This window comes from Lolium rigidum, chromosome 1, assembly GCF_022539505.1.
Source record: "Lolium rigidum isolate FL_2022 chromosome 1, APGP_CSIRO_Lrig_0.1, whole genome shotgun sequence".
In the NCBI taxonomy this organism is placed as follows: Eukaryota; Viridiplantae; Streptophyta; class Magnoliopsida; order Poales; family Poaceae; genus Lolium; species Lolium rigidum.
Genome location: NC_061508.1, coordinates 74573391 through 74582992, shown reverse-complemented (window position 1 = coordinate 74582992; position 9602 = coordinate 74573391). Strand labels below are relative to the sequence as shown.

At 43.6% G+C, this 9602-nt stretch overlaps 1 protein-coding gene across 1 annotated transcript; it reads right to left on the bottom strand.

Annotated features, from left to right (window-relative positions):
* Window positions 1-245: 245 nt before the first annotated feature.
* Window positions 246-2913, bottom strand: LOC124682544. The gene is made up of 3 exons (XM_047217205.1): window positions 2621-2913; window positions 2361-2477; window positions 246-564 (listed from the first exon to the last, which is right to left on the bottom strand). Exons 1-3 carry the CDS (start codon window positions 2899-2901, stop codon window positions 246-248), a joined length of 717 nt encoding a protein of 238 aa, XP_047073161.1. The 5' UTR covers window positions 2902-2913.
* Between the last annotated feature and the right edge of the window lie 6689 nt (window positions 2914-9602).

The window sequence follows — 9602 nt, the reverse complement described above, 5'->3', positions numbered from 1 at the left end:
GTGTGACAAACCATTTCGGCGATGTTTGAATACTTGTTCTGTGCTAATGTTCTTAAGTTGATCACCACAACAAATTGAAGGGGAAAGATGAATGCCCTGATATATTTTGGAATCTTCCAGCCAAGCTGTACACAAAATGCATACAATAAGTCTACAATCTATCAAAAATTCACCATGCATGCATGCTCTCTCCAATGTACAAATGCCACGAAAATGATGAAACAAAGCCAATATGTTGTTGATAGCTAGCAAAGGATATCCCAATCCAGCTGAGAGTCGTCCAGCACCTGTAGCAGAGCCGGCACGTCCAAGTCGCCATGATCGAACTCTTGAAAATATGTTGCTCCTCCTGCCATTTGGCCGCTTGGAATTAGGTCCGATCTATCTTCCTTGGTCGCGCCACTTCCACTGTTGTCGTCCAGCATGCAACTGTGATGACCGTAGTACACAACGTTGTACTTTGCAGTCTCCTCATCATTCTTAAGGGTCCCATCAGGATCCTGTTGCTGGATTGTCTTGCTTGCTGAGCAGTTCCGTTCTTTGTAGGCGCATCTGTAGTAGCTTCTGCTTATTTCCACAAAAGACAATTAAGAATATCATTCGCAAAAAAAAATTAAGAATATGAAGTCAAAATAGGGTATTTTTCCACACAAGACAGGTAATCGCAGAGGACCGGTCAAATATACATGTGGTTTATGTACCATACACAGTTGCATATTTAAACATTTTGTGCCATTTAGTACTTCCACCGATCCATAATAAGTATCGGGATTTTAGTTTACATTTACCCAACCTGACATTTGTTATGGATTGGAGGGAGGGACTCTTTACCCAGAAACCAAGTGGTAAGTGCAACTCATCATAGAGAACCGTATATAAAATTGAATATTCAGAGACAGCTCTGGGGCTCAAAGCAAAGTGCTTCCAACGTGCTTTCCTAAGAACTAGATGTTCTAGGTTTGCCCTATTTGTTATGAAAACGCATAAGTCCCTTTCACATAACTACTTACTGTGTGCCACAACGCCATCCTTTGCTCAAGCTCATTGTTGCCACCGCTGCCGTCTTTCCAACACCTCTTTCTTCTCAAGCAACAAACAATTTCCTAAGCCCCTCTCTCGATCGGATATTGTCACCCCGTTCAACGTAAGGTGTTAAGTGGGATCCTGCCAATATCCAACTTATATTTCATTTTAGATTTTCTAGTGCAAATTTTGAAAACTATATTTGCACTAGAAATGCTAAAAAGAAACTAAAAGTGCGATTTAGGTGGGATATAATTTACATCTACAGTTCAACCTACCTTCTTCACTGACACGTGCGCCACTCTAGTGCCCTTCCACAAGCCTCATGCCCCTAAGGTTCGCGATAATGCCTTTGCAATGCCTTCTTCACATACCATAGCATTCACCGAACAATTAGAAAAATGACAATGTTTCCATGACCTCTTCTCAAATTTGATGGTTAATTTTTTTAAGAACTTCTAGCAACATTGGATGAACAGTAAGCAAATTATCTAATTGTATGAGCATTAACCGGTCACGAAAATATGTGTGTGAAAATATCTTTGTGTGAACAAAGCCCTCTTGCCAACGGCGTCAAACGGATGGTGTCGTAACCGTTTTATTCCGAGAGTTTTTTTTTCTGAACGCCGCGCTAACCGCTTGGCATACACGCTGATGCTGTCAATCGGATGGTATCCTAACGTCCTTTTACCGGGAGTTTTCTTGTCGAAGACCATGCCAAGAGTTTGGCATAGACATGGATTTCGGCGTGATGTATGGATTGATCCTCCATCACCGTTGATGATTTACAGGTTTTTTATGGATGTCTGTATTTTGCTGTTTTCCCCATTTTGATGCATTTGTTGTGGCTAGGTGCATCTTACTTATGTAGGCTAAATGTAATGCTTGAACTTTTTAACTAATAATAAAATACTCTTTATAAACGCTCGGCATACCCATATATGCTGTTGGTTACTGGATGTTGACGGCCATGCGACTGGCTGCTGACCGGGATATTGCAGAGGGCCATATGCCGAGGGATACCATTTTGTTCATATGGAAAAATAGCATCAAAGATTCAAAGTGCATCCACAAACTACGGGGAAAGCTGTTGTGCCAAGGGCTCCAATCCGTTGGAATAGAGCAAATAAACTATTTTTTGCACGTTGCATCATATAGCACCGCGGCAGCGAGCCTGCGAGCTCTCACACCTACCACGTCTATAAACTTTAAGAATCAACTTATATATCAAAGAAAAATTGGCTGCTAACAACATTTCTTAGAAGGAAACGGTATTTCCGGTAAGCAATCGGTTACCATAAATCTGGGTCGAGAATAAAATCACTGGTAGGACGTACCTAGCATGTTGCCTTCCATTGATTCTCTTCTGCCCATATATTCTCCAATAGTGGCCATCGTAATGTGGGGAAATTGTTACAATTGATCTTGAATATCGCCTGTGGATGTTGTTCCTCCTGTATATATAAAGGTGACAATAAATTGGCATTCCACGAATTACAAATATGCGGAAGAAACATTTTTGATTGACGCGACGATGAGGCATAATAACAGAGGAGACCAACAAATTATCTTGATCAGGAGTTCTGTAACCAAGAACCTTCTCTTTTGATCAACGTTGTTGATCGTTGTGTCGTCGAGGTTGGAGGCTACCGCCGGTCCACCAGCTTTGCTGGCGCCGACGGGTAAGCCAGAAAGCTGGAGCCTGGATATGATGCCGGCGATGCAGTCTGTCACTTCGTCTAAGAGATTGATGGCGAGCTCAGCCGACCTGCCGTCAGCTTGGTGAAGGGCCGGGAGGATGAGCGCTCGGAGCTGCGTCACGAGTTCTTGCTGCCGCCTAAGCAGCGCGCCCATCTCGGAGTCGCCATTGATGACCATCGTGCTGATGCTCATGATCTTGGTATCTGTACGTCGGGCGCTTGTTCAGTTTGGCACACACGGGCCATACACACACATATATAGGTAGGAACCGATCGATCTGTGTCTTTATCTATGTATTTATATATCCACGTCGCTATCGTGCATTACAATACTACCTCCGCCACTTTCGTGGCAATTGCATGTTAATTGGTGCGTGCATGATATTTCCTCTTAGGGCACTCGGTAACCTATCCCGGCCCTTTTAAGATTTTTTTCTACAAATACCTAAAGCCTTGATATATATATTTACCCGAGATTTATTGTTTAGACGTCCAGCTTAGATAACCAATCTGTGGTTGGGTGGTTAGGAGGGCAGTGGCACCCACCAGAGTTCAAACCCTAGGTTTAACACTTTGGTGTCTCATTAAAGGCGGAATCTTCAGTGGGAGCGACGTTCCCGTCGACAGCGAGGCGTCTGTGGTGACTTCGTCAATCTCAAGACCCATCGAACGAAGTTTCTTGGACGCAGTCTCTTGGAGGTGCTTATAGGAGTAGGGTGTGCGTGCCTTCATAAGGGTGAGTGTATGTGCGTATATGTGAGCGTGAGAAACGCCGACACTGCAAAAAAATGACGATCTGCAGGTCTGCAAACTACCCGTGCTGCGAAAACATACCACACGCTTTCAAGCCCGAAAAGATATGCGACGTAACGCAAGCGGTTCCTTTTCCATTACCGCTCCCTTTTCCCGCCGTTAAGCTACCTTCTCGTCGCTCCTGGCTCGTCTATAAGTCCAGTGAGCATCGCTGGTAGCTTATACATGCAAAAATGGCAGAACAAAATATAGAACCAATGCTTCGCTACCGCAGATATGTGTCGAGTTACCAAGCGCTTCTCCTGCTGAGAACACGGATGGAGGCGACGCTAAGGACTCCAATTTCCGTAGAGCCGCTTGGCCGGTCACAAACCCTTGGTGTCCTAGTCCTCCTAATGCCCGCTGAAGGTGTGACTTCGGTCGCAGAGTCGTTGTTGGAGGTGCCCGAGTCGCTGGAGATCTCCATTGCATTGTGGTGACATGAAGAATGCTAGGTGCATCGCGTGAAGATCTCTGAGGCTATGCCTGGCGACCGCTCACGGGCATACATGCTAAATGATCATAAGAATAGCAGCATCGTAGACCCCAAACCAAAGAGAAAAAGTACAAGTCCACGAAGAGCCCCACTGATGTCGCTGAGGCCTCGGACTCTGAAAATGTCCGTGTTGATGAGCACATTTAGTTTAATTAGTTATTATTTGTATTTAATATAGGCAGAAAATGTTGAACATGCGTGAGCCCTTCAAATATTAAGTGTATCATACATTTCCGTGTCATGTGCAACTGAAATGTTTGATTAATATATAAATGTTGCGAACATCATGAAGTAGTATATTTATCCCAATGACGAGCTATTCCAACTTTTACTAGACTACCGTGTTAGAAATTTGCAACTTACTTTTCGAAGTGACACGTGATTTTCATTGGTGGAAGTGTATGTGATACTGACTATCCTCACTATTTAATATACTTAGCGGCGTGTGACATGATTAATGGCATACGACTTAGATATTGTGAACAATGTGCGATTTTCCTATCCTTGGCCTTTAGGATTTATTTGGGTGGTCCAGAAAAAATGCACACACTCTAAATTTATTAATACTATAAATTACAAGACTAACAATACATACAACAAATTTAACAAGTACAACAAATTCAATAGATACAAGTCATTCAAAAAGCATTAATACACAATCACATTTACCATCTTCTAATCTACCTCCGTTTGGGCTCTTCCTCCAAAATTTTGGCCAAACCATCTACTTCTTCCGAAACAAAAGTTGTTCACCTATTTTGCGGATCTCTCGTATGAGTTTATTTAACTTCTCTTTATTAGGATCTTTATTGTCATAGCCGATGGTGATCGTATGCATCTCACCGCACTCGAGGAGGAGGTTGTAGAAGTTTGGCACTGCTAGAAAATCGTGCATCCATGCAATCCCTCTGGCTAGTGGGAGATCAATGATAACTATCCTTACCATGTTGGCGGTGATGCTCTTTAGGATCTGGACTGCCACCGAATCCTTGGCATGTAAAACGACGCATTAGATTGTTAGCCAACATATTGTCCGGTTGACTCCGACCATGGCGTAGATATATTGGTTTGGGATTGGGTTGAATGGGGAAGACAAATAAGTGTGAATGGTATGAATTTGAGTTGGATTTGGGAAGAAATATCTAGCCCAACGGAAAACTCAAAAACAAGCATAGCAGGCAACACAACGGCTAGTTTTTTCTGCATTGTTGGAACATTAACCGTATGTTTGGATATCACACACAATTGTGCCCGAAAAAAACCGTATGCTATGTAGAACAAAATGCTAGACCTATCCTTATAACACCACACACGATTTTGTTCCGAAAAAAACCATATGCTACAGAACAGAAAACATTACACCTACTCTTGTACATCACACATGGTTGTCTTATAGAAATATGTATGTGACTTGTACATTTTTAAGGATCCTTTCTTTAATCTTGTGTATAAACGCCTCAGACATTTCTAGCCCTTATGTCCGAGCCCCGTCGCTCACATCCTAAAGTGATGGTACTGTCAACTGTCGCCATGGTCTCTAGGATTGAGAGTGTGTGGTCAAGGAGCCCGTCAGATCTAACGGCATCGACACCGCATATTCAGACGAGGTTTTGTTTATAGACTTAGTTAGTTAGGGATACATTCTAGTTTATGATTCGGGTTTTCTCACCCCGATCCGTCTTATCTTTGTGAATATTCTAGGTGTCTCTTTGCAAATGCGAGGATCTACATGTTGAGTTAAAGCTATGTGTTAAAGGGTTGAACATTGATGTCGAGGAGAAGAAGAAAGCATATAAAAAACAAGGGATTTCTATTTTCGTGCCCTCGGGTCCTTAGTTGTGCTCAGTTTTCCCCAGCTCCTTAGTTTTTCCTCAGTTTTACCCAAGCGTTTGTCTGAAACCATCACACGTGATGTAACGGCCGGTTGCCCGACGGTTGACCGTTATCTTCTGACTAGTGGGGCCACGTAGAGCCTGCAAAGACACGTCGGACCATCCATCTTTGTTTGACCGTAAGCATCGCTGTATCCCTGACCAAAACGCGAACGAGTGGGGCTTCGGTATATCAAATGACAAGTGGGGCCATGACGCTGATACAAGGGGCAATACACGGGTAGGATTAGATTTTTAAACGGAGCTCTACAGCGATGGCACGGAGGAGGTGGCATGCGGGGTGCCGAGATGAGATCGACGTCCACAAAGAACTGCATGAGGCGAGACCAGACGCATTAGATAGATATGAACTAGACGCGTTTAACCATGCAAAGAAGAGAAGAAATGGTCGACGACATCGACGACCACCTCAAAACTTTGACTGACCGTGTCGGACACGAACGCGAGCAATGTAGAGAAAACTAGTGTCTCTCCTTTATGGCGTGTATAGGTGGGTGCTAGGAGAGTGTGGTGGCGAAGGGAAAGACCTCGCGGCGGTCTGTGGCGTCCAGCATAGCGGGTCGGCGTGGTCGTGCCCACAGCGGCGTGCATGCATGATCGGCATTGGCATCAGCATGTACGTTCGGCATTGGCCTCGGCGGTATCTCTGGTGTGTCAGTGATCGAATGAGGGGACGGGATTGAGGGTGCATCCCGACGTTGACCTAGCAGTGGCGGCGAGCATAGCCGTTCTGACCATGCCGATATCGGCATCGGCATCGTTTGGAGGCTGTGGTGCTCGAATCAAGTTGGGATTTGTTTCTTGTAGGCCAAAATGAATTTGAAACAAGTTTCATGTTGAAGGTTAGGTAACGAAAGTTTGTAACTATCCCAAAATTATACTAGCGCCATGGTGAGGTTCTTTTTGATAGAGCTATACGGTTGGGCAAACTTTTTTGACACTTTTTAGATAGGGTTCCTTGTTGTTACACGTATGGCATCATGTATGGAAAATTTGGGGTCATTTGGAGATGTTCGAAAAAATCACTTTGCTTAAGCGCATGCCGTTTCGTCTCGCTGAAACCAGCTTTTCTAACAAGGTGATTTTTTCTACCTTCTCTAAATAACCTCAAATTTCATACAGCTGATCTTCTATACATAGATAGATAGATTGTTTCGTTTTTACATTTTTCGAACTTTTTATTTCCCTTTACAATACCCAATTGATTTTCAGGTCAAAACCTCGAAAAACAGCATCATGTATGGCATCATTTTCACCCTAAATTTTCTGAAACTTTCCCTTTTAGATATTCCTTGTTGTTATAGGTATGCCATCATGTATGCCAAACTTGGTTAGGTCTCACTGAAACCAGCTTTTGTAACAAATTAGGTTTTTTCTGCGTGAAAAGTAATGGCTACAACAAATTGTTGATGGTTTATCATTTTTTGCGTGAAAAGTAATGGTAACAACAAATCGGTGATGGTTTATCATTTTTTTTTTGCGTGAAAAGTAATGGCTACAACAAATTGTTGATGGTTTATCATTTTTTGCGTAAAAGTAATGGCTACAACAAATTGTTGATGGTTTATCATTTTTTGCGTGAAAAGTAATGGCAACAACAAATCGGTGATGGTTTATCATTTTTTTTGCGTGAAAAGTAATGGCTACAACAAATTGTTGATGGTTTATCAATTTTTTGCGTGAAAAGTAATGGCAACAACAAATCGGTGATGGTTTATCATTTTTTTTGCGTGAAAAGTAATGGTAACAACAAATCGGTGATGGTTTATCATTTTTTGCGTGAAAAATAACGCCTAAAACAGTTTATAATTTTTAGCGCGTGAAAAATAATACAGAAAACCGCCCTTCAGCAAGCTAATTAACCGCCAACAGAGAGAGAGGGGTTATCCTGCCCGTTCCCTTCATACGATCAACGGTCGGTGGGCACGATCCGCGTGACATGGGCTAGACCAATCAGAGCGATGATGCACGTCTGCGAGAATTTGTGAAGAGAGAGGGCAAAACTGAGTACTATCAAGAAACCAAGGGCACCTGGGTAGTAAATAGACTAAGGGATTCAAATATGAGATTTAAAAAATGGAAAATGCGTGTTTTGTACAATGAAACCCATCTTGGCCTACCTCAAACTATTTGCAATACCAATATACATCGGTGTGAGAATTGTGGCCTCATTTAGACAAAGTATGATTTGGGGGAAGCTGTTTTGGGAAGGGCTTATTGTGGAAAACCATGCACCTTCATAGCTACTAGGTGATTTGAGAAGTGGCAATTTGTGGTAAAACTTGATTTATCTATGATTTATCTATGATTTGAGAAGTGTCAATTTGTGGTAAAGACTCCATGAGTAAGTGCCACTCTTTTTAGGATTTTTTTGCACATTAAATGACTCATTTAACTAGTTAATCCCATTTGTTGACTCTCTGTTGACGAGCCACTTGAGGGTAAAACTGAGTATATTGCACTAGCCAGTATTAGCACTCGAGGGGAAAATTGAGCACACAAAAAATGCTAGTATAAGACTCGAGGGTATACCTGAGTATATCTAAATTTCCAGGGTTAGACTCGAGGACACGTGCAATTGTTGACGCGTAGACGCGGGTCGCGGTGGAGAAGTCGAGACGTGCAATCGTGGACGCGTGTCGCGTTGCGAAGTCCAAGACGTGCAGACGTGCACCTGTGCACGCGTAGGACGCGGGTCGCATTAACCACCCCTCGCCTTTATAGACGCCTCCTCCCACGGTCTCTGTCACTCTCACTCGCTCACGCATCGCCAACTCTCTCCCACGTCCCATCATCTTCTCCAAAGCAAAAACCCTCTCCCTCTCCCTCTTCCTCTTCCTCTTCCTCCGCCGGAGAGATGGACAAGGAGAATGCCAATCCCATCGTCGAGGTTGGCTCGAAGCGCGACGCCTCCATCTTCGGCCCCGTCCCTCGACGGACGACGCCGCCGCCGCCGCCGCCGCCGCCGCCGGTGCATCGGAGGCTGCTGCCGCCGGTGGCAGTCAGATCCCGGCGGGATGGGACCCCTACGACCCCGTGCCGTACGTCCCGCCCCCGAACCCCTACGACACCTCCCTGGAGGACCCATGGAACGAGGTAACTACGGTTTGCTTCCTTTTTGTTCCCCATTCCTTTTTGAACCCTATTTTTGCTGGTGTAGATGGATCTGTAGATGGATCAGTATTGGGCTAATATTTGCGCCGATTTTATTCCATTTTGTTTTGATCACTTCTTGATTTGGGGTTCGGCTGTTCGGTTAATTTATGCAAGTAATATTGGATCTCAATCAGTTAATTTATGCAAGTAATCATGGGATCTCAATCAGTTATTTTATGCACTAATCAAAAGATATCAATCGTTTAATTTTGCAAATAATCTCGAATGTGTTCAAGTTCAGATCTAGTTCAGATCTAGAATCTGTTTCTTTGCCTATGATGAATGGTTGGGCACAAATTTTTACAGGGAGGGTTCAGCGAACCATTGCTGTGTACAAATCTGTTGTGCATGAGCTTTAGTTCGCTTACCCCTTCCCTGTAGATATATAATCATGTCCACTCTAACTGAGGCTGACTCTGTTTTTCTTAACTTTGTTATCATGTACGTTAGTCATCGTTGCAACTCATTCACTAGTTTCTGTTTGATATGGATCAGATGTCTGGCAGCGACGTCGGCAGCGACGAAGAGCAGGAGGACGTCAAG

What these genes read in the sequence shown, in the direction of transcription:
- LOC124682544 (XM_047217205.1), bottom strand. Translation starts at nt 2,901, where the DNA reads ATGGTCATCAATGGCGACTCCGAGATGGGCGCGCTGCTTAGGCGGCAG. An exon ending in AACGTTGATCAAAAGAGAAG is followed by an intron (nt 2,478 to 2,620) that starts GTTCTTGGTTAC and finishes TTATATATACAG; the next exon opens with GAGGAACAACATCCACAGGC. An exon ending in AATGGAAGGCAACATGCTAG is followed by an intron (nt 565 to 2,360) that starts GTACGTCCTACC and finishes GGAAATAAGCAG; the next exon opens with AAGCTACTACAGATGCGCCT.